Source organism: Pseudophryne corroboree, chromosome 1 (assembly GCF_028390025.1).
Source record: "Pseudophryne corroboree isolate aPseCor3 chromosome 1, aPseCor3.hap2, whole genome shotgun sequence".
In the NCBI taxonomy this organism is placed as follows: domain Eukaryota; kingdom Metazoa; phylum Chordata; class Amphibia; order Anura; family Myobatrachidae; genus Pseudophryne; species Pseudophryne corroboree.
In genome coordinates, this window is record NC_086444.1 from 812,452,914 (window position 1) to 812,478,540 (window position 25,627).

Below are 25,627 nucleotides of genomic sequence, written 5' to 3' on the forward strand. Positions count from 1 at the left end.
AAAAAAACGGCAGTGTTTTGCTAATCACTGCCGTAAAAATAGGTAAAAAAAAAACGAATGACATCGACATCGGAAGCAAAGAAAAATACGAATACGACAGCTTAGTAAATCCATCGTAATCAATTCAAAAAGTTGCAGTTTTACACTGTCGATGTCATTCGTGATTGAACTTTGACCTATTTTCGGAAATTACGAATCTTAGTAAATATACCCCAATGTTTGTGTTTGTTTCCTGTCTGGGCCAATATGTTAGTTTCTTTAATGCGAGGACAATATGCGATTTTTTTTCCTGTAGGGATCAATGTGTATGCCAAACAAAACACTGTGTACAACCTGCAGCAACTTAAAGTAGCTGTGCTCAACTCCAAATTGGAAACAATAAAAGAGAAAGAAAATCACTGCACTAGGAATACTAAATATACAAATAAAAATATGAAATAGATATAAATATCAGTATAAAAATCAATAAAGCAGACTTATATATCGATTTTTATACTGATTTTATATCTGTATATTTAGTATTCTTAGAGCAGTGATTTTCTGACCAAAGCGTGTGGGTTTTTTTCATGTGGGGGCAAAACTGTGTTTTTTTTTCCTGTCGGGGGTTAATGTGTGTGTTTTTGATGTAGGAGATTGACCCCATGATATATCTTTGTTTGTCTTCTATGTAATAATTTTTTTTAATTAAAACTAGGAAATATTTTTTTGGGGGATAATAAAAGTATTACGGAGTATTAAGGATAAAGTTGGATCGGGGGGAGGGAGGGGGGACGTGCAAAATATCTCACACTTATGTTTTTTCCTGGGTGCATTTTATGTTTGTGCTTATATGCAAATTTAATCTAACTGAATAAAATCCTAAAATATAGGCAGTAAATCAGGGGCGTTTCAACAGAGGAGGGGGCCCGTGTGCACCTCCGGTGGGGCCCCCTCCTCTGTATGGCACAGTAGACTCCGGCATTGTGCTGGAGACCACTGCGCATGAGCAGGTCTTCGGAAACATGGCGCCCGCCCTAGTCCGGAGACCAATTTGCGCATGTGCGGTGGCCGGCCATTTTGGCAGCGATTTTCACCGCGACTGCAGCACCTGATGCTGGACTCCGGAAGGGTGTAGTATGGTATGCCAGCGGCCGGGCTCCTGGCGACCAGCATACCAGCGCCGGGAGCCCGACCGCCGGCATACAGACAGCGTGGCGAGCGCAAATGAGCCTCTTGGGGGCTCGCTGCGCTCGCCACGCTATTTATTCTCCCTCCAGGGGGGTCGTGGAACCCCACGAGGGAGAATATCTGTCGGTATGCCGGGTGTTGGGATTCCGGCCCCGGGATCCCGACATTCGGCAACCTAAAGACCACCCCTCCGGAAAGGTAAGTATTAAAATGGGTGCAGTGTGTGCAGTGTGGTTCTCCCCTGGACCCAGGGGCCCGTGTGCACCGCACACATTGCACCCATTATAGAAACGCCAATGCAGTAAATGCATCTTAGTACCAACATAGCAATCCCTTCAAAATAACTAGTAATTTGCATATTGATGGACTACAAATCTACTGAATTCACAATTCCAGCAAGTTTGGTTTCACAATGCAATCTGCAGGCGATGTGTACCAATGCCTGGGCTATTAAACAGGAAACATACAAATAAGCAAAATCCATTTAAGCAAAGAAAATATTTGAGAATATGTGTTTAAATTGCTTGCCACTCTCTTATGAAGTACTGGCTTGAGAGTAGGAATAAAGAAAAATCTTTAAGCTGTGTAACTCCATCAATGTTGGATTTAGTATAGACAAGAGGACTACATCTGCATGCAGTAGCGGATCTTGCCACGGGCAAGCAGGACTTTTGCCCGGGGCGCCGCCTTCCGGAGGGCGCTGGCGCCATCCGGAGGGCGCCGCACTGTGGCAAGATCCGCCACTGCTGCCCGCTGAGTCCCCCGTCCGCCTCAAATGCCCGCTGCCCGCTGCCGTCCCCTGTGAAGGGAAAGTCTAGTTTCCCTTCGTGGAGAGTAACTTTGCTGAGCGGTGCGCGATGACGTCATCGCGCACCGCACAGCAAAGGTTTTCTCCACGAAGGGAACTAGACGCATAGCGTCTAGTTTCCCTTCGTGGAGAGGACCTTTTGCTGTGCGGTGCGCGATGACGTCATCGCGCATCGCTCAGCATTCAAGCGGCGCTAGAATGTACAGGGGGCGTAACTGACCACGCCCCCTGTATTAGACCACGCCCCCTTTCCTACCCGGGGCGCTATGCGCCCTTGAACCGGCCCTGTCTGCATGGGCCGGCAGGGAAACAATGGCTATTGCGCTGAATATAGTACCAGCTGCTAATTATGTTGGCTAAGTACATAAACAGGACTATTAAAAGTACCAGAGATCCGTAACTGCAATATTGGGGGTAATTCCAAGTTGATCGCAGCAGGAAATTTTTTAGCAGTTGGGCAAAACCATGTGCACTGCAGGGGAGGCAGATATAACATGTGCAGAGAGAGTTAGATTTGGGTGGGTTATTTTGTTTCTGTACAGGGTAAATACTGGCTGCTTTATTTTTACATTGCAATTTAGATTGCAGATTGAACTCACCACACCCAAATCTATCTCTCTCTGCACATGTTATATCTGCCTCTCCTGCAGTGCACATGGTTTTGCCCAACTGCTAAAAAATTTCCTGCTGCGATCAACTTGGAATTAACCCCATTGTCTGTAGCGTAAGACATTCTTTTCTGCAGCCCGACCCTCTCCATATTTGTACAAATGGCAGCTAAGCATAGATATAGAGAGAAAACGGAATGTGAGTAGTCTAAACTAACATTAATACAACGAGAATTTTCTTCAACACTAATAAAACTTAAATGAGGAAAACTTAGCAGCAGTTACCATTTGTTCTTTTACTCCTAACATTTTTAAAACAAATATTTGCAAATCGTCTTGAAGGTGAGCTTTGAAGTTGGTCGCTGATAGTAATAATGGATGCCTAGAACACTTGTTATGTTTCTGAAAATATGCAGTAGCATACTGTATCATCTATTAAGACAGAGACAAGGAAAACAAATACACTCAGGCAACTATATAATGTGTACCCTTATCTTATTCTATTAAGTAAGTAGGTAGTGTTTCCCTGGGGAAGCTTAGGTGGAACACATGTGTGAGGCAGAGGGGGAGACCATTCCTAAATGGTGATGCAGACTAGATGTGGTATCCCAGCTATGTATAATTATTATTATTATTATTATTATTTTTTTTATAGATTCATGGAAATAAATTAGATTTTAATGAACAGTTATGGGAATGCTTTAAGACTTAAAAAAAAAAAAAGAACTACGATATACCTTCCAGAACCGCTCACTCAACCTTCATAAGCTTTCCTATCCAATTATATCCCCACTGCACAGTCCACACATAGGGCCTAATTCAGATCTGATCGCTAGGGTGCGTTTTTTGCATCCCTGCGATCAGGTAGTTGCCGACTACAGGGCGAGGGGGAAATCGCTGTGCAGGGGTGCGATGCATGTGCAGGAGAGTTGTACAAACAGAAGTTTGTGCAGTCTCTGCACTGACCAGGACTTACTCTTCCAGTGCGATGATCGGGGCCGGAGCTGACGTCAGAAACCCACCCTCCAAACGCCTGGTACCTCCTGCGTTTCTCTGGACACTCCTTAAAAACGGTCAGTTGCCACCCGCAAATGCTCTCTTCCTGTCAGTCACCTTGCGATCGCCTGTGTGATTGCTTTTCTCGCACCATCCCGTCACTGCCCGGCGATCCCCGTCGCTGTGGACAGATGCACCTGAGCATTGCGGTACATACGCATGTGCAGTTCAGACCTGATCGCATGCTGTACCAAATTCTACACATATTTTCTTTTTCTTCACTTTCCCTTCCTTCTGACCCTGGTTCATCATTGCTGTGATGTGATATCAGGCAGCCCACCTAGAACCTTTGCAATCCAGTGGACAACTATGCAACAGATAGCACTTATCCTTGTGTATCAATGCCCATTTCCCTATATATTGTAAGCTTGCGAGCAGGGCCTTCCTACCTTTATGACTGTTTGTTATTACCCAGTTTTGTTTTATCATTGTGTCCAATTGTAAAGTGCAACAGAATTTGCTGCGCCAAGAAACTGTTAATAAATAATAATAAATAAATAAGTTACAATTTACCCCTCTTTCCCGGTTTAACTTGTGTAGCTGTGCTTCTCATGCTGATTGTGCCAGGAAGCAATCACTGATCAAGTCTATTACATTACATTATTATCACACAGCAGCAATTACTTTTCCTGTATGGTTTTCAGAATTTTCTGGATAATGGTTTTCTACATGCCTACATGTGATAAGTCTTACTATATCATCATCATAAGATTTTATTCACCACCAAATCCACGGGGTCGAACACTATTAAGAGAGAATAAAATAAATAAAACAAAAACGCACAAACTTTATTATACTAGTTCACTATTGGTGATCTAAGGTAGGGAATATACCTGTACTAGGACGATGTGTGTCCCAGCCAACAACATGACCGATGGTACAATATATTACGTCGCTGTACTATACACACTGCACATTGCAGTGGACGACAGCACAATATATTATTAGCCAATGCATATAGCCGCATGCAGTCGTTCCCTGGGTTGTTCCATTAGGTGTGCAGTACGCCCAACGAGATGACCCAGGAAACAACCCACAAGAGCGTGCGATTGGCCGTATACACTATGCAATGTGTACAGTATATATTGTTTCGATCTGCATTGGAACAATATATCAGACGATATATAGCCTAATGTGTACCCAGGGTTACTCTTTTTGTATTACATAAAGTACGAAAGTAATTTTTACTATTCACAGTCATGGCCACGGGATGTAGTCAGGTGACCGGCGGCCGGGATCCCTGCGGTCAGCATACTGACGCCGGGATCCTGGCAACCAGGATGCTGGCAAGGGGCACAGGGCTATTCCAACCCATGGCCACAACCTCTGACTTGATCCAGGCTCACAATATGCTTTATTTCCTTTCACACCAATGGTGCAGCACTGCACAGAGAGCATCTAGGCAGTAACTATGGGAAAGAGTCCCTTCCTCCATCATGTTGTGTATATAAAATGGGTTCATGTTTTGGGCAAAAAGATGACCACACCATACAGATTCCTTCAGATTCCTTATTGCCCTGCTCGATTACTGTTATCTGTGGATGAAGGACTATTAGCAGTACTTGTGAGTCCTAATGGGAGAAAAGTGCTATACGAATAACATTATTATTATTACTACAATGGCGATAATGTTAAGTATCCAATGCAAATCACTGAGATATGATACCTTAGAACGCATTATATGCCGATTTAAAGTTAGGAGCAAAGCCAGCTACTGGGACTGATCCAAAGGCAATGTTGGATGCAATAGAGCTTTTTTTCTCATCTCTATATGCGTCTAAGTTGCACTGCATACGTGTCCAGATAGTGTGCAGAGTTGGAGTTGCCATTGAGGCGCATGGTCTCAGAAATGTTATGAAAATGTATTGGGCATTCTTGAGCAGTGACACGGATGATAAATTGCTCCTACAGGAGGCCAAACTCAGATGGAGAAACTGCACAGGGCTGGTGCAAATTCCTATGGTGCGACCGATGGCATCTCAGTCCTTGCACATTCAAGGGCTTTGTAGCGGAATTAGTTTCTTTGAAAGCTTCATTTTTTCACTTGTGATAATATAGCTGATGTTTCAAGCCAAAAAGCTCCAGTTATTATTAATAATACATTTTATTTATAGGGCACCTCAAGTTGTCCGCAGCACCATACAGTAGGGCAAAACAGTAAGACAGTACAGGGTAAAACAGTTCCATACAAAACAATACAGTAGACATTTAAGAAATAGCACCACAACCAGAGGCTGGCTGGCAACTTTCAGCCTGGGGGGCAGACTCCAGCAAGTGGCCCAGTTTTTCACAGGGAATGCAATGTAAAAATGGGCCTAGAACACTAAAATTGCACTGGCCCGAGGGGCAGATGGCACCCTGTGCCCCTACCCAGCCAGCCCCTGACCACAACTCTCAACACAGCCACTGAAGCAAGGGGTGCAATGGAAATATTCTGCGTAAGCTGAAACCTGTACCTATTAGTGTGGGTGCAGATAATGGGTCTAGGTCATTTCAAGAAACTTGTTTCAATGAGTTATAAGGGTACCAACAAATTTGTCCATGCCTGTATATACTCATTTCCAATGTTTGGACCCATGATATGACATTATCAGTTATACTTTCTGAACCTCTAAAGTGGTGACCGGTAAATATCCAAACAACCGAACTGTGCTATTCTAATCAAACCTCTATGGAATTAGTGGACTTATCTGGGCATAATATACAGGAACAGACACCAAGTGATCCCATTATATACAGTGTGGTGTATGCAATTTATTTTACACAATTGTGAGGAGAGTAATTGCTAATTTTAGTAGTTTTATTGGTTTTACTATAATAAATTGTTATATCATTTAATATTGTTCCATTCCAATCACTTCATCAGTAGCGCTGCCTGTATATTTTCTGTTAACAAATTTGTCCATGCCTGTATATACTCATTTCCAATGTTTGGGCCCATGATATAACATTATCAGTTATGCTTTCTGAACATCTTGGCAAATCAGTTGGATGACATTTACGGTATGGGACCTAAAAAAAAAATAGAAACCAGGTGGTGTTGCCAATATTAACCAATCTGATGTATTTACTTATTTTATAAAAAGCTCTATACAAATAGTAAACTGGTTATTATAGGTAACAATACCTTTTTAATTTTCACATATCCCCCCATGGTGCCTGCATACCTGGCAGCAATGTTACAACATTAGAGGACTGGACGGGGAAACGCTTGGATACACATAACGGTAAGACACAAATCCTAGGAGTATAGTAACTGTGAGAATATGACCTGGGTGACTTGCTAAGACAACAACAAAATAGCTTAAGCTGCCTAAAGAGCTCCTCGTTTCAGAATTAATTAGCCAGAAGGTCGCTGACCCTACAGGAAAATGAAACCTCCCACACTACTTAAAAGGATTAAAAAGAAGCCTGCTCTGAAGCTACATTTTTCTTTTAATTATATATTCAGGGAGGAATTATGTTCATTAAGCTGTAATCGTGTAATAGAGGTTGAGTGGAGATACAATGTTAACCACAATATAACAGTGATTCCTTAAGCCTTTGTCTGGAAAACATGGCTAATTTTGTAGGCTATCAAATACCCTACATGAGAAACTATTAAAGACAGTTTTTTACTAATATATATATATGGTCATGTATTACGGTAAGTAGGATGGTATATATTTGTGGCAGGAAAGGCTTACAGGGTTCGATGGTAACCAGCAACTGATTATCACAGACTACTCTGTACTGGTGCCACAAACTACTCTGGCTGGTGCACAGTTACACGAGACGTTTTGTTGACAGATCTTGTGTATTATCACATGGTGCATACTCCGTAGACGAGCTCAGTCATCTACTGGTGATTCACAGTTATCTATATCTCAGCTGCATCTACACTGGAGCTGAAGGAGTGTATCTGGATGGTTATGGGAGTCGGTATGTAGTGAGGGCATGAGGATGGAATTATGGACTATGAAGAGTTGTGCATACACAAAGGTCCATCTTTTTCAAACAAATATCTTGCACCAAAGACAGAGCTACTGTGTGCACAGATAATTATTACAGCAATTAAACCAAATGTATAGGAGTGGTGCAGTCACATAGATGTGTTCAACACTCATTCGGGTGAATATACACCTTTAGTTACGCTGCATGCAATGCAAGTGCAATAATAGCCGACTTGCATTCAACTCTTAATTGGCTCCTCTGAGTGCCAACAATAACGTCCATCACAAGGCTCCTTCACCGGTCCCTGAGACCTCTCATATTTTTTGGGCAATGTGAAGCTGCTTCAGTACCCAGAGCCGGCCTTAACCAATATGATGCCCTAGGCAAGATTTTGGCTGGTGCCCCCTAGCACCACCGCTGGTTCTGCCTCTGACCTTGCACGTCTTTCCCAGCACCATCACCCCTCACCCATAGCAGTCCTTGTACCCCCTGTATTTTAAATAGGAACAGTTCGCACATTTTACGCACAGCCCAAAAAGGGGCATCTTCTTGCATTATTAATGCCCTTATACACATAATGACACACATAGTGCCCCCTACACATTTGCTGCACATTATTAGTGCCCCTATACACATAATGACACACATACAGTAGTACCCTGTTACACATATGCCGCACATTATTAATGCCCTTATACACATAATGACACACATAGTGGCCCTTTACACATATGTTGCACATTATTAATGCATTTTTACATGACACACATAATGCTCCTTACACATATTCTGAACACTACTGCACAACCAACCCACTCACATGCACACAGCTCTCACACTGCCACTAACATTGTGACCTCTGCCTCTGCTTTGATATAGATGTGTCCTCATAAATCTTGCATCAATGCTAACGTCGGGCACTTTTTTTAATGAAAATGCATCTTATTTGCATTGCTATGTGGCTAGGATGCACAAGCAGATTCTGCTGATTACACGGATATGCAGCATGCCTATATACTGTGTGAGACTGTGGCTGTATCTGCATATGAAATGCTACACACAGAATATAGGCATGCCGCATGTCATTTTAATCAGCAGAAGCTGCTGATGCCCCTAGGCATATCAAATGCCCTAGGCAATTGCCTAGTATCCCTATGCCTATGACCGGCTCTGTCAGCACCTATTTACTGCATGCTGTGCATGAATCCATCCTGACAACTTACTATGGTATCAGGACTGCACGGTAGCTTGCTGAGTGCTGAAAGAAATGCACTGGGCTCAATGCAGAACAGTCGGGATGGATTAAAGTGAGAGCTTTAAACTGCTGGTCAAAGGAGCACAGCAGGGACAGGGGTCTTACAGGGACAAGCAGGATTTTAATTGTAATGGTGTTTATTAGTTGATATACAGTGCTTCACATTTTCCACATTTTGTTATGTTACAGCCTTATTCCAAACTGGAATAAATTCATTTTTGTCCTCAAAATTCTACACACAATACCCCATAATGACAACGTGAAATTTTTTTTTTTTAGATTTTTGCAAATTTATTAAAAATAACAAACTAAGAAATCACATGTGCATAAGTATTCACAGCCTTTGCCAGGGCCCAGAATCCGATTGAACATCTCTGGAGAGATCTAAAAATAGCTTCCCATCCAACCTGATGGAGCTTGAGAGGTGCTGCAAAGAGGAATGGGCGAAACTGCCCATAGATAGGTGTGCCAAGCTTGTGGCATTATATTAAAAAAGACTTGAGGCTGTAATTGCTGCCAAAGATGCATCAGCAAAGTATTGAGCAAAGGCTGTGAATAATTATGTACATGTGATTTCTTAGTTTTTTAAAAATTTTTAACAAATTTGCAAAATCTCAAAAAAAACTTTTTTCATGTTGTCATTATGGGGTATTGTGTGTAGAATTTTGAGGGAAAATAATGAATGAATTCCATTTTGGCATAAGGCTGTAACATAACAGAATGTGGAAAAAGTGAAGCGCTGTAGCTCTTATAAGACATGAAGCTTTAAGTGCAAAAGCATAGCACTCACATACTGTATAGTGATAGACAGTTTACATGGTCTACTAGCCATTCTTTTACAGAGATTTACACACAGGTCTAGGGTTGCCAAACCAGTCTCAGACTCTTTAACCAATGGAGACTGAACCCCTTGCTTGTTCACTCTACATTATTATATTAGCAAGTTCTTGTCCATGTGCAGACAGCTGCCAAGGTACTCTGCTCCCTCTCGGCACTAGTGCCTTTAAAATCCCAGCACAGATTTACTTCCAGAGCTTTAACTGTAGGATTTCAGGCAACCTGTGTACAGAATTAGCAAAGACCGAAGTCTGATACTAGGATACTGCACGGTATCCAGAGCTGTGATTAATTGTGAATGGATTTCCCATAGTTTGTGGGGGCAGGGTGATGAAGGTGGTCCAGCTGCATACTTACTGTACATAATCATACATACAAGTGTATTTTTATTCCATTAAACATAATCTACAGTACAGTATTGCAAAACAGTAAACTGTGCATGTTGAATGAAATGTAAGATATTACCAGCATCACTGATCACCAATGAACCTACTACTGATAGCTGTTAGTACATGACCTCTGTACTGCTTCTAAACTGTGTGTAGATTGCATTTTTGTAGGATAAGCAGCAGCAACATTATGGAGCTGTACATAGGAATGCTTTTATGATTACATATGTACATACAGTATAACCTGTGTTCGAGCATAACTGGAACACAGATCATTAATCTCTATAAGGAATGCACCAAAAAGACACAGGGCGGAATGTACCAAAGGGAAAATGCGGTAAAACCCCCGTTTTCGGGGGTTTTACCACATTTTCATATGTACTACTGGCTGGCCGCCGGGTTTTCAGTGAGAAGGGCAATGCCAGCTTTCGCTGGCGTTACCCTATAGAAGCCTATGGGCTTCCTTCTGCAATAATCCTGAGGAATCCAATCGGATCCCCCCCTCGCCCCCCTGTGTACCTCTGGGCACCCGGGTGGAGGAGGCCTCCATCCGTAGCTCCGTCCACCGCCCCGCCCTCCTTCTCCGGCCCCGCCGGGCAGGCAGCCAGCCAGTCTTCATACCGCAGCAGTGCCGTCCAGGAACCTCCTCTCCCAACTCCAGGCTGAGCTGATTGGTGGATCCTGTGCTGACAGCAGCGGAGGTGGAGCGGCGTCTCCGTCCCTCCTACCCCCGGAGTCACAGCGCAGGTAAAAGGCGTCCTTCCTCCAGAAGCAGCAACAGCCGGCACCGCAAAGGACAGCTTATTGGGGAGAGCTGTCCTTTGCTATACTGATCGCATCTGTTAGTACATATGCGATTAGTATTTAGGCGAAGTATGGCGGAATACTCCTCCACACGTTAGTACATCCCGCTCATACTGTACAGGGAATAGTGACTAAAGTGTGGGTTTTTAGAAGTGAAGAAGATGTTGCCCATGACAAGCAATCAGATTCTACTTAGAATCTGATTAGTTGCTATGGGGAACATCTCCACTTCTAAAAACCTGCACTTCAGTAAATATAACCCATACAGTAAGTGTTGGATACAGCTCGACCTGTTGACTGATATACAATGTTAAGTCCTACATTCCCCATGAACACTGCTGGCCTGATTCAGAAATGCACATAAAAACGCCATATGTAGATAAGGTCACGTTACCTGTTCTGAAATAAATTTGGATTTCCACATGTTTGCAGAATTGGCTGCATGTATAATACAGCATCACATCCATCCTCTGGGGAAGTAATTGTCACCATCATCATAAGCGCATATGCGCAGCAGCTCTATCAAGAGATCTGACTAAAGTCAGATGGATCACTGCATACACTCACTAGCTGGCAATTTCCGACAACATGACCATGGTAAACTCATGCTTTCATGTGTACGCCCAGACACCCCCAGTTGCATGTACTCGCAAGTGGATACACGACATATCTATATGAACCAGTATCGTGTGAAATTGCTCTAACTTGTGAACCAGTTACGCTGAATGCTGTGTGCACTGCAGAAACGTTTATTTGTAAGTCTTGTAAAATAAGAATTTACTCACCGGTAATTCTATTTCTCGTAGTCCGTAGTGGATGCTGGGAACTCCGAAAGGACCATGGGGAATAGCGGGCTCCGAAGGAGGCTGGGCACTCTAGAAAGACTTAGGACTACCTGGTATGCACTGGCTCCTCCCACTATGACCCTCCTCCAAGCCTCAGTTAGGACACTGTGCCCGGACGAGCGTACACAATAAGGAAGGATTTTGAATCCCGGGTAAGACTCATACCAGCCACACCAATCACACCGTACAACTCGTGATATGAATCCCAGTTAACAGTATGAAACAACTGAGCCTCTCAACAGATGGCTCAACAATAACCCGATTTAGTTAACAATAACTATGTACAAGTATTGCAGATAAACCGCACTTGGGATGGGCGCCCAGCATCCCCTACGGACTACGAGAAATAGAATTACCGGTGAGTAAATTCTTATTTTCTCTAACGTCCTAGTGGATGCTGGGAACTCCGAAAGGACCATGGGGATTATACCAAAGCTCCCAAACGGGCGGGAGAGTGCGGATGACTCTGCAGCACCGAATGAGAGAATTACAGGTCCTCCTCAGCCAGGGTATCAAATTTGTAGAATTTTGCAAACGTGTTTGCCCCTGACCAAGTAGCTGCTCGGCAAAGTTGTAAAGCCGAGCCCCCTTCGGGCAGCCGCCCAAGATGAGCCCACCTTCCTAGTGGAATGGGCATTTACAGATTTTGGCTGTGGCAGGCCTGCCACAGAATGAGCAAGCTGAATTGTACTACAAATCCAGCGAGCAATAGTCTGCTTAGAAGCAGGAGCACCCAGCTTGTTGGGTGCATACAGGATAAACAGCGAGTCAGATTTTCTGACTCCAGCCGTCCTGGAAACATATATTTTCAGGGCCCTGACAACGTCTAGCAACTTGGAGTCCTCCAAGTCCCTAGTAGCCGCAGGCACCACAATAGGCTGGTTCAGGTGAAACGCTGACACCACCTTTGGGAGAAATTGGGGACGAGTCCTCAATTCTGCCCTATCCATATGGAAAATCAGATAAGGGCTTTTACATGATAAAGCCGCCAATTCTGACACACGCCTGGCTGAAGCCAAAGCCAATAACATGACCACTTTCCACGTGAGATATTTCAGATCCACGGTTTTTAGTGGCTCAAACCAATGTGATTTTAAGAAACTCAACATCACGTTGAGATCCCAAGGTGCCACAGGAGGCACAAATGGGGGCTGAATATGCAGCACTCCTTTCACAAATGTCAGAACTTTAGGTACTGAAGCTAGTTCTTTTTGAAACAAAATCGACAGGGCCGAGATCTGTACTTTAATGGAGCCTAGTTTTAGGCCCATATTAACTCCTGCTTGCAGGAAATGCAGAAAACGACCTAGTTGAAATTCCTCTGTTGGGGCCTTTTCGGCCTCACACCATGCAACATACTTCCGCCATATGCGGTGATAATGATTTGCTGTAACCTCTTTCCTAGCTTTAATAAGCGTAGGAATGACTTCCTCCGGAATGCCCTTTTCCTTCAGGATCAGGATCCGGCGTTCAACCGCCATGCCGTCAAACGCAGCCGCGGTAAGTTTTGGAACAGACAGGGCCCCTGCTGTAGCAGGTCTTGTCTGAGCGGCAGAGACCACGGGTCCTCTGAGATCATCTCTTGAAGTTCCGGGTACCACGCTCTTCTTGGCCAATCCGGAACCACGAGAATTGTGTTTACACCTCGCTTTCTTATTATTCTCAATACCTTTGGTATGAGAGGTAGAGGAGGGAACACATAAACCCACGGTGTCACTAGAGCGTCCACAGCTATCGCCTTAGGGTCTCTTGACCTGGCGCAATACCTCTCTAGTTTTTTGTTTAGGCGGGACGCCATTTCCAGAATATTTATGTGAAGGGAAGTCTCCTGACTTGACCATAGTCCTTGGAAGTTTCTTCCCTTTGTGACTGCCCCCCAGCCTCGTAGGCTGGCATCCGTGGTCACCAGGACCCAGTCCTGTATGCCGAATCTGTGGCCCTCCAAAAGATGAGCACTCTGCAGCCACCACAGAAGAGACACCCTGGTTCTTGGGGACAGGGTTATCAAGCGATGCATCTGAAGATGCGATCCGGACCACTTGTCCAACAGGTCCCACTGAAAAATCCTGGCATGGAATCTGCCGAATGGAATTGCTTCGTAAGAAGCTACCATCTTTCCCAGGACCCGCGTGCAGTGATGCACCGATACCTGTTTTGGTTTTAGGAGGTCTCTCACTAGAGAAGACAACTCCCTGGCTTTCTCCTCCGGGAGAAACACTTTTTTCTGGACTGTGTCCAGAATCATTCCCAGGAACATTAGACGTGTCGTCGGGACCAGCTGTGACTTTGGGATATTCAGAATCCAGCCGTGCTGGCGCAGCACTTCCTGAGATAGTGCCACTCCCACTAACAACTGTTCCTTGGATCGTGCCTTTATTAGGAGATCGTCCAAGTATGGGATAATTAAAACTCCCTTTTTTCGAAGGAGTATCATCATTTCCGCCATAACCTTGGTAAATACCCTCGGTGCCGTGGAGAGTCCAAACGGCAGCGTCTGGAATTGGTAATGGCAATCCTGTACCACAAATCTGAGGTACTCCTGGTGAGGATGGTAAATGGGGACATGCAGGTAAGCATCCTTGATGTCCAGGGATACCATGTAATCCCCCTCCTCCAGGCTTGCAATAACCGCCCTGAGCGATTCCATCTTGAACTTGAATTTTTTTATGTATGTGTTCAAGGATTTCAAATTTAAAATGGGTCTCACCGAACCGTCCGGTTTCGGCACCACAAATAGTGTGGAATAGTAACCCCGGCCTTGTTGAAGTAGGGGTACCTTGATTATCACCTGCTGGGAATACAGCTTGTGAATCGCAGCTAGCACCGCCTCCCTGCCTGAGGGAGCAATCGGCAAGGCAGATTTTAGGAACCGGTGGGGTGGAGCCGCCTCGAATTCCAGCTTGTACCCCTGAGATACTATTTGAAGGATCCAGGGATCCACCTGTGAGCGAGCCCACTGATCGCTGAAATTCATAAGGCGGGCCCCCACCATACCTGGCTCCGCCTGTGGAGCCCCACCGTCATGCGGCGGACTTGGAAGAGGAAGCGGGGGAGGACTTTTGCTCCTGGGAACCTGCTGTTTGTTGCAGCCTTTTTCCCCTACCTCTGCCTCTAGAGAGAAAAGACCCTCCTTTTCCCCGCTTGTTTTTCTGGGTCCGAAAGGACTGTACCTGATAAAATGGCGCCTTCTTAGGCTGTGAGGGGACATGGGGTAAAAATGCTGACTTCCCAGACGTTGCTGTGGAAACTAGGTCGGAGAGACCATCCCCAAATAATTCCTCCCCCTTATAAGGCAAAACTTCCATGTGCCTTTTGGAATCTGCATCTCCAGTCCACTGGCGAGTCCATAAGCATCTCCTAGCAGAGATGGACAATGCACTTTTTTTAGATGCCAGCCGGCAGACTTCCCTCTGTGCATCTCTCATATATAAGACTGAGTCTTTGATATGGTCAATTGTTAGCAGAATCGTGTCTCTGTCTAGTGTGTCAATATTTTCTGACAGTTTATCCGACCACGCAGCGGCAGCACTGCACATCCATGCTGACGCAATAGCTGGTCTAAGTATAATGCCTGAGTGTGTATATACAGACTTCAGGATTGCCTCCTGCTTTCTATCAGCAGGTTCCTTAAGGGCGGCCGTATCCTGAGACGGTAGTGCCACCTTTTTAGACAAACGTGTGAGCGCTTTATCCACCCTAGGAGGTGTTTCCCAACGTAACCTATCCTCTGGCGGGAAAGGGAACGCCATTAGTACCTTCTTAGGAATTACCAATTTCTTATCAGGGGAAGCCCACGCTTCTTCACACACTTCATTTAATTCATCTGACGGGGGAAAAACTACAGGTAGTTTTTTCTCCCCAAACATAATACCCTTTTTTGTGGTACCTGGATGTAAATCAGAGATATTTAACACCTCTTTCATTGCCTCAATCATGCAGTGAATGGCCTTAATGGGCATTAAATTTGACTCATCGTCGTCGACACTGGTGTCAGTATCCGTGTCGACATCTACTTGTGCCATCTGAGATAGCGGGCGTTTCAGAGCCCCTGATTACTTTTGAGACACCTGGACAGGCACGAACTGAGAACTCGGCTGTCCCGCAGTCGGCATGTCGTCAAATTTCTTATGTAATGAGTCTATACGTGCACTCATTTCTTTCCATAAGCACATCCACTCAGGTGTCTGCCCCCCAGGGGGTGACATCCCTTCTAAAGGCATCTGCTCCGCCTCCACCTCATTATCCTCATCAAACATGTCGACACAGCCGTAACGACACACTCCACACACACAGGGAATGCTCTATATAGAGGACAGGACCCACATAAGCCCTTTGGGGGGACAGAGTGAGAGTATGCCAGCACACACCAGAGCGCTATATAAGGCAGGGACTAACTGAGTTATGTCCCTTATAGCTGCTTTTTAATATAACTATATACTGCGCCAAATTAAATGCCCTCCCTCTCTCTTTTTTACCCTTTTCTGTAGAGTAGTCTGCAGGGGAGAGCCAGGGAGCTTCCTTCCAGCGGAACTGTGAGGGAAAATGGCGCCCAGTGTGCTGAGGGAGATAGCTCCGCCCCTTTTCCGCGGCCTATTCTCCCGCTTTTTTATGGAATCTGGCAGGGGTATTTACCTCATATATAGCCCCTGGGGCTATATATTGAGGTATTTTTGCCAGCCAAGGTGTTTTTATTGCTGCCTCAGGGCGCCCCCCCCCAGCGCCCTGCACCCTCAGTGACCGGAGTGTGAAGTGTGAGAGGAGCAATGGCGCACAGCTGCAGTGCTGTGCGCTACCTTGGTGAAGACTGATGTCTTCATGCCGCCGATTTTCCGGACCATCTTCTTGCTTCTGGCTCTGTAAGGGGGACGGCGGCGCGGCTCCGGGACCGAACATCAAGGCTGGGCCTGCGGTCGATCCCTCTGGAGCTAATGGTGTCCAGTAGCCTAAGAAGCCCAATCCGGCTGCAAGCAGGCGAGTTCGCTTCTTCTCCCCTTAGTCCCTCGCTGCAGTGAGCCTGTTGCCAGCAGGTCTCACTGAAAATAATAAACCTAAGACTATCTTTCTTCTAAGAGCTCAGGAGAGCCCCTAGTGTGCATCCAACCTCGGCCGGGCACAAAATCTAACTGGGGCTTGGAGGAGGGTCATAGTGGGAGCAGCCAGTGCACACCAGGTAGTCCTAAATCTTTCTAGAGTGCCCAGCCTCCTTCGGAGCCCGCTATTCCCCATGGTCCTTTCGGAGTTCCCAGCATCCACTAGGACGTTAGAGAAATAATAAAACTTATGCAGCCACTACCAAGCAACAGCTTTTGAACTTCACACCTCAGAAGACTGTTGTTTTCGTAAAACATCTAGAATACATTGTTATCAACCACGTCCATTGTCACTCTTTATCTGCACAGGGCTTCAGCCACTCACCCCACACACCAGGGACCCAATTTCCGATGATCAGTTGAGCATCAGAGATTTGCCCTCGTACATACAAGAAGCAAGATGGTGGTACTGTGGGTAGCACACTGTAAAACTTGAATGACTACATTGTGCGGTGTTTAATAACATGCGCACACTAAACTCAAAGGGCGGTATTCAAATGATATATCACGCCCAATCTCCTTTCTAAAGTTATCCCTGTTATTGTTCATATTGCGCCCATAGTAATCAGGATTAGCTGCGTAAAAGATTAGAACACCTCGCTACGCCAGGGGTAACGAGTTGAAATGATAATACTACGCTGAAACAGAACAGGTGTGGAAGGGGGGTGAAAATAATTGAATACCGCCCACAGTGTTAGGCATGTGGTGATAAATTTAAATAGATTTAAAATTGGTCAGCATCGATCTTAGTACATTTACCGGTAAGAGTCCATTACAATAGTCCCACAGGTTAGAGGTCACAATTTGTGACACCTTCCTGTGGTCTTAAATGTCCAACTGGATATGAGTCCCCCTGCTGTATTGGGTAGCAATGTAACTGCACTGTGACTTCTCACTGTAGCCCTGCACAACAGTGGGGAATAGAGGTTGGAGAAGGGAAAGACTTGTGACAGAGAGGACTGAAAAGAATATTTTCTAAGTGCTTAGTGGTTATTTTGAATGGGACATAGTTAACCAGTCTGCTTGCAGAAAGCATAACTAATTACTTTATTTTTCTCATAAGGCAGCAGAAAAATTAACAGCAACAATTTATTAACTCCAAAATAAGACACCTTATAAAATCCTACAGCCCTCTCAAAAAGAAACTAAATAAAAATCAGATATTTTTCACCATATGTGAGACTCTTTGTTTAAAGGTTCAGAAACAAAGCTTTTAGCCTGCTAATGATGAAAGTTATGTATTCATACTGTATATTGATGTTCATTATAAACAGGTAAATACATTTATTTATTTTTATTTATTCATTTTAGCAGTGATAGATACATTTCATAATCTCCATCCCCTCTATCTAATTGTCCCATATGGGAAGCACAGAAGAACCCATCATTTACATACTGTACACAATGGGGGACATGTACTAAACAGTGATAAAAGTGGAGAAGTGAGCCAGTGGAGACGTTGCCCATGGCAACCAATCAGCAGTGACATAACATTTATAATTTGCACACTATAAAAGTATACAGAGCAGCTGATTGGTTGCCATTGGCATCTTCTCCACTGGCTCACTTCTCCACTTTTATCACTGCTTAGCACATGCCCCCATATGTCTGTTGTGGAGTTATTCTGTACTGCAATTTGGCAGCATGCAGAAAGGGGCAAGCCATATTATTTATGGATCATACTGTACAGTCACTACATACTGAATGAGCAGAATGTGCCCAGCTGCTCTTTTTAGAATTGTGCAGAATTCTTTGCATTCAATAATACGTAACCACAGTGTATACATCAATACTACAGATATCGATGTAATGAAAAGGAAAATTACCTTATAAGTCAGAGCTTTCTGAAAGCGGCAACTGAAATGAAAGATAAGTAGAATGTAATGCCTGAAAAACGCAACATTTATAATCAATCATTAATATATACAAAAACAGAGGGTTAATGCACATACTGTATGCTACTGGACATGTGTTAGTATAATGGGAAATCTATCATTAGGGCCTAAGGTGCTACTGCTTTGTCTTGTCAACCAAGTGCTAGTTTAGCCACTGCTCTAGCTCCCATTTCCAAAACAGTAAACCTACATTGATGGCCCAGCTGAAAAATAAAGCACACATTCCACTTTTGTCATTGACACGCCTGGGAAATGGCCCCTTAAGCGCAAATTGGATTTAAACAAAACCCTAAGAAAAGATGGATGAGCATCCCATAAGGCAGTTAGAGAAGCCCATAAGGAAACAATAGGCGTTATTCAGGTTTGTTAGCAAACCAAAAAAGCACACTAATGGGCAAAACCATGTGCACTGCAGGTGGGGCAGATGTAACATGTGCAGAGAGAGTTAGATTTGGGTGCGGTGTGTTCAAACTGAAATCTAAATTACAGTGTAAAAATAAAGCAGCCAGTATTTACCCTGCACAGAAACAAAATAACCCACCCAAATCTAACTCTCTCTGCATCTGCTCCACTTGCAGTGCAATATGGTATTGCCCAGCTGTTTGCTTTTTGGGTTTGCTAACAAACGTGAATAACCCCCTATAACCCATAACCACAATAATGTTTTTGTTGAATAAACCCCTCTTCCCCTGCTAGCAGACTAATGATACTCATGCTTGGACCAGTTCTGCAGACCCAAGCAGATGCCTCTACCTGATAATTCCCCAGGCACAGCAGTCTGCAGATGCTTGAAAATTGATCCTGCACAGTGGAAGGTCACTGCAGTGCCGTAACTAGGCATTTTAGCGCTGTGCGCAAGAAACAGCATTGGCACCCCCCCCCCATGCAGGACAGGGGCAGTGCGCGGCGTAGGCGCGCAAAAAATATATAGGGGCGTGGCTTCATGGGAAAGGGGAGTGGCCACAAAATAATAGCAATTCATACTACGGTGCACAATAGTCTCCATTATTCAAATTACGCTGCACAGTAGCGCTACTACACCAGGTAGAGGCCCTTTTTACACATTACGGCAGACAGTATCCCCCTTTTTACACATTACGGCAGACAGCATCCCCCTTTTTACACATTGCAGCAGCCAGCGTTCCCCCTTTTTACATATTGCGGCACCCAGTCCCCCTTTTTACACATTATGGCAGACGGTATCCCCCTTTTTACACATTGTGGCAGCCAGTCCCCCTTTTTACACATTATGGCAGATGGTGTCCCAGAGAGAGAGAGAGAGAAAGAAAGAGATATATACTTACCATCTCCCCGCTGACAGTCAGGCTCCTCGTGCTGGCAGCTCCCTCGGTGCAGGCATCGGACAAGGAGGAGGAGGGAGGGGGACTGGAGCCGCAGCAGCACTATGTCATTGCTAGTAAGCGCCGCTGCAGCAGTCCCCTCTCCTTCCGTATAGGCTGCCCGGCGCTGCTGTGAATGCTGGGATGGAGGAACCGCATCCCAGCATTCACAGCAGCGCCGGGCAGCCTATACGGAAGGAGAGGGGACTGCTGCAGCGTGGCTTACTACCAATGATATAGCGCTGCTGCGGCTCCAGTCCCCCTCCCTCCTCCTCCTTCTCCGCTGCCCGGCGCTGCTCTCTCCTCCAAAGCGCGGCGCACACAGCAGCGGCGGCATGTAATAAGTCAATTTGACTCATTACATGCCGCTGGCCGTTGCGCCCTCAGGGCAACTGCGCTGTGTGCCAGGCACACCTGGCTCACACGTAGTTACGGCCCTGGGTCACTGATGCAGAAGAGTGGAGTGTTGCTGGTATTTGCCCAAACAGCAGCATCAATTTTACATACTGTACAGCAAAATTTCCATTCAGAATTCATTAGGAAATACAGGCTGACCAGTGCATTTCCTAATAGAATGCAGATTTATTAAATTCTGGAAAGCTCATTTCCCAACTATAGCTTAACAAACAGAAATGAGCATCAGTACCAGCTGCAACATAGAGTAGAATAGGGGCAGGCTGTCCTGGTTCAGAGCCACACATATTCTGAAGAGGGATGTTTTCCTGGAATATCGGTTTAATATTGGCAGAGCGGGTTCGGTATGTATTACCGCCGCACAGGATGCCGAATGTCAGTATACCAACATCGGCATCCCTAGCAGTAGAATGCCAGCAGGGGGGTGAGTGCAACAAAGCTTGCCACAGGTTCCATTCTCCCTCTATCGGTGTCATGGACACCCATAGAGGGGGAATAACCTACCTCGCCAATATACCGGCAGCGGTATGGTCCCCCATTGGGATCCCAGCATCGGCACTGTGACAGCCGGGATCCTGACTGCATACCGGCAGGGCTTGCAATTTTTGGATTGAAACTTTAAATGCCTCATGGTAATAGCAGCACTCCAATATGTTTATGATAACATGTAATCAGAAATTAATACAGATATAGAAACCCTGATGTACTACAAGTATGTCCACATGTAATATTATAAACATGGTTATCACTATCATTGTCTTTACAACAAGAAACAGTTTTTATAACTAGGAACACTTGGAATGTGGCTAAATCTGCTGTATAATTGCTTGAATGAGTCAGTATAATCCAGTGAACTTCTGCATAGGTGTAATATAAGCAAGATGCACACTAATGGGGGCTTCATGTTGCCCAGAACACCCCCTATGCGTGAATCATGTCCATCCATATTATGTACATAGCGATGGGGGGTATGTACACCTGTTGCTCATTACAGGTGATGCCTGGCCTGCTGACAAGACAAATCATCCATCATAGCTTCCACACCCAACCACCTAAATATCAGTAGTAAACAAGACCATCACAATATTACTGTCCTATACCCAATAAATCTGTCCTGAATGGGCTGCACTACATGATCTGGGATTCCTTGCTGGGATGGTGCAGCATGAGATAGCAATCATACAACCTGATAGGCAATCATAATAAATCAACTGCACTATCATATGCTGCTTGATTGTCACATACTGTAGTGAGGAGCTCTTATTCTCGAGTTATGATCAAAGTCTCATCTCGTGAAACTAAATTTCGCACCACCATGTCCTCACCATAGGTAAGTATTGTAGAGGGAATCAACTGGAAACCATGATCTAACTAGAGAAAAAATGTGCTGGGGAGAGTATGAGAAATATCATGGAAAGTGAGGGGTCAACCGTGATCTGGATGAGAACTAACTGGGGAGGGCAGAAAATGTGGAGAGTCAATTTTCCGATCAAATCATAAGGGTTCTGAGAGGGTCAGATATGATCTGAGAGTAAAATGATTGGGGTGTAGCAATCAGCTCTGATTTGGAGGTGGAAATAATTGATGTGTTATCATTAAACTGTAGAGAGTCAATTTGGTGGAGGAATCAATTTAAAGGGGGTTGTCCCACATGATATGTGGGAGAATGGGTTGGAGGGTAATCATACTTACTAGATATGGTGGAGATTCAATTGGTGTATTAAGAGTTTACAGGTATAGGAGGCATTGCATACTAATCACATTACTTTTTATAAATTGTCTCAGGTATTATAATCAGAGAAAATATCGTTTTCAAGAAGCAGAGAAAATAGGATTTTAATTACCTACCGGTAAATCCTTTTCTCGTAGTCCGTAGAGGATGCTGGGGTCCATTTTAGTACCATGGGGTATAGACGGGTCAGCTAGGAGCCATGGGCACTTTAAGAGATTAATAGTGTGGGCTGGCTCCTCCCTCCATGCCCCTCCTACCAGACTCAGTCTAGAAACTGTGCCCGAGGAGATGGACATACTTAGAGAGAAGGAAATACACAGATAGTGGCGAGATTCACACCAGCCCACACGTACAACAAAAGGAAAGCCAAGATAACCAACTCGGAACAATTCAGCAATCGCTGAACCAACAAACTGAACCAAGTAACAAAGCAGGAATACGAAGCAATGGGCGGGTGCCCAGCATCCTCTATGGACTACGAGAAAAGGATTTACTGGTAGGTAATTAAAATCCTATTTTCTCTTACGTCCTAGAGGATGCTTGAGTCCATTTTAGTACCATGGGGATGTACCAAAGCTCCCAGTATGGGAGGGAGAGTGCTGAGGTTCCTGCAGAACAGCTTGACCAAACTTTAGGTCCTCAGAGGCCAAAGTATCGAACTTGTAGAAATTTGCAAACGTGTTCGACCCCGACCAAGTTGCTGCTCGGCAAAGCTGTAAAGCCGAGACACCCCGTGTAGCCGCCCAGGAAGAACCCACTTTACAAGTAGAGTGGGCCTTAACAGATTTTGGACACGGCAAGCCTGCCGTAGAATAAGCATGCTGGATAGTGAACCTGATCCAGCGAGAAATTGTCTGCTTAGAAGCAGGACACCCAACCTGGTTGGGATCATAAAGGACAAACAGAGCGTCCAACTTCCTGTGACGAGAAGTTCTCTTCACATATATTTTCAAAGCCCTCACAACATCCAAGGACTTTGAGGTAATTGAGGAGTCAGTAGCCACTGGCACCACAATAGGTTGGTTGATATGAAAGGCTGACACAATCTTCGCAAGAAATTGCTGACGCTTTCTGAGCTCAGCTCTATCCTCATAGAAAATCAAGTAGGGGCTCTTGCATGACAATGCCCCCAATTCTGACACACGTCTAGTAGACGCCAAAGCCAACAGTGTGACCGTTTTCCAAGTAAGAAACTTGACGTCCATGTCCTGTAAAGGCTCGAACTAATCTGATTGCAGGAACTGCAGTACCACATTAAGATGCCAAGGTGCCGTAGGCGGCACAAAGGGTGGTTGAATATGCAGAACCCCTTTCAAGAATGTCTGAACTTCAGGAAGAGCAGCCAACTGTTTCTGGAAGAAAATGGACAAGGCCGAAATCTGGACCTTTATGGAGCCCAAGCGTAGGCCCACATCCACACCTGCTTGCAGAAAGAGGAGAAACCGTCCCAGTGGAAACTTCACCGTAGGAAACTTCTTGGATTCACACCAAGACACTTACTTTTTCCAAATCTGATGGTAATGTTTTGACTTTACTCCCTTTCTAGCCTGTATCAGGGTAGGAATGACCTTTTTTGGAATGCCCTTCCGAGCTAAGATCTGGCTTTCAACCTCCATGCCGTCAAACATAGCCGCGGTAAGTCTTGATAGGCGAACGGCCCCTGTTGCAGAAGGTCCTCGCGAAGAGGAAGATGCCTCGGATCCTCCAGCAGTAATTTCAAAAGATCCGCGTACCAAGCCCTTCTTGGCCAGTCCGGAGCAATGAGGATCGCCTGCACTCCTGTTCTCTTCATGAGCTTGAGAATCCTTGGGATGAGTGGAAGTAGAGGGAACACGTACACTGACTGGTACATCCACGGAGTTACCAGTGCGTCCACCGCCACTGCGTGTGGGTCTCTCGACCTGGAACAGTACCTCAGAAGCTTCTTATTGAGGCGAGAGACCATCATGTCTATTTGAAGTACACCCCATCGGCTTGTTACCTCTGCGAACACCTCCGGGTAGAGGCCCATTCTCCTGGATGGAGATTGTGTCTGCTGAGGAAGTCCGCTTGCCAGTTGTCCACTCCCGGAATGAAGATTGCCGATAGCGCCACCACGTGCTTTTCTGCCCAGAGGATGATTCTTGTTATCTCTGACATCGCAGCTCTGCTCTTCGTTCCATCCTGCCTGTTTATGTAGGACACCGCTGCGACTGAACCTGAATGGCTTGATCTTGCAGAAGATGTGCCGCTTGTAGAAGGACGTTGTAAATGGCCCTCAGTTCCAGAACGTTTATTGGAAGGAGAGATTCCTGACTGGACCACCTTCCTTGGAAGTTTCCCCCTTTGGTGACTGCTCCCCAACCTCTGAGACTTGCATCCGTGGTTAGAAGGATCCAATTCTGAATCCCGAGCCTGTGGCCTTCGATTAGGTGAGAAGCTTGCAGCCACCAGAGGAGTGAAATTCTGGCTTTCAGTGACAGGCATATCCGTTGGTGCATGTGAAGATGTGATCCCGACCATTTGTCTAGGAGATCCAGTTGGGAGAACCTTGCATGGAATCTTCCGTACTGAAGAGCCTCGTAGGATGCAACTATCTTCCCCAGAAGGCGAATGCACAGATGAACCGATACCCGGGCTGGCTTCAGGAGCTCCCGGACCATTGATTGGATCACCAACGCTTTCTCCACCAGTAGAAACACCCTCTGCTCAACACTAGGAGCCTACAAAAATGTAAGGCCAGCTAGAGGCTTGTGCGTTAACCTTTGTTTGTTAGCTTTGCAGGTTTAAGACTGTTTACAAGAGACCTGTAGATAGTCCCAGCAATGGTTGTAAAAATAGATAAAGAAAGAGTGGCTCTTTGTACCGTAGTTGTCGAATAAAACATTGGTACTCCACTCTCAATAGCATAAAACAATAAATGGCAGAGAAATGACTGCTGTATTAAACAGGTGACTGTGGACCACTTCCGTGTCAAGTATCATCCCCATGAAGGGCAGTCTCCTTGTCGGCTCCAAATGTGACTTTGGAAGGTTCATGATCTACCCATGATCGTGGAGTAGTCGAGTTGAAAGAGCAATTCTCTGCACATCTTCTCTTTGGAAGATGCTTTTATCAGCAGATCGTCCAGATATGGAATTATGTTCACTCCCTGTCTGCGGAGGTGTAGCATCATCTCCGCCATGACCTTGGTGAACACCCTTGTGCTGTGAAGAGGCCAAATGGCAGTGCCTGGAACTGATAGTGACAGTCCAGCAGTGCAAATCTGAGATAAGCCTGGTGAGGCGGCCAGATCAGAATGTGAAGGTATGCATCCTTGATATCCAGGGATACTAGTAATTCCCCCTCCTCCAGACCTGAGATCACTGCTCTCAGAGACTCCATCTTGAATTTGAATTCCCTCAAGTAGGGGTTCAATGAATTTAGGTTTAATATTGGCCTTACCGAACCGTCCGGTTTCTGTACCACAAACAGG

At 45.2% G+C, this 25,627-nt stretch overlaps 1 protein-coding gene across 7 annotated transcripts in view; it reads right to left on the bottom strand.

The window, feature by feature from the left end:
* Positions 1–25,627, bottom strand: part of GSTCD (glutathione S-transferase C-terminal domain containing) — a 480,201-nt gene that overhangs the window by 16,248 nt on the left and 438,326 nt on the right. For all 7 annotated transcript variants that reach the window (XM_063919297.1, XM_063919322.1, XM_063919316.1 and 4 more), the window contains one exon: positions 18,619–18,649. In XM_063919297.1, coding sequence (XP_063775367.1) covers positions 18,619–18,649 — 31 coding nt within the window. The remainder of the gene's footprint in view (positions 1–18,618; positions 18,650–25,627) is intronic.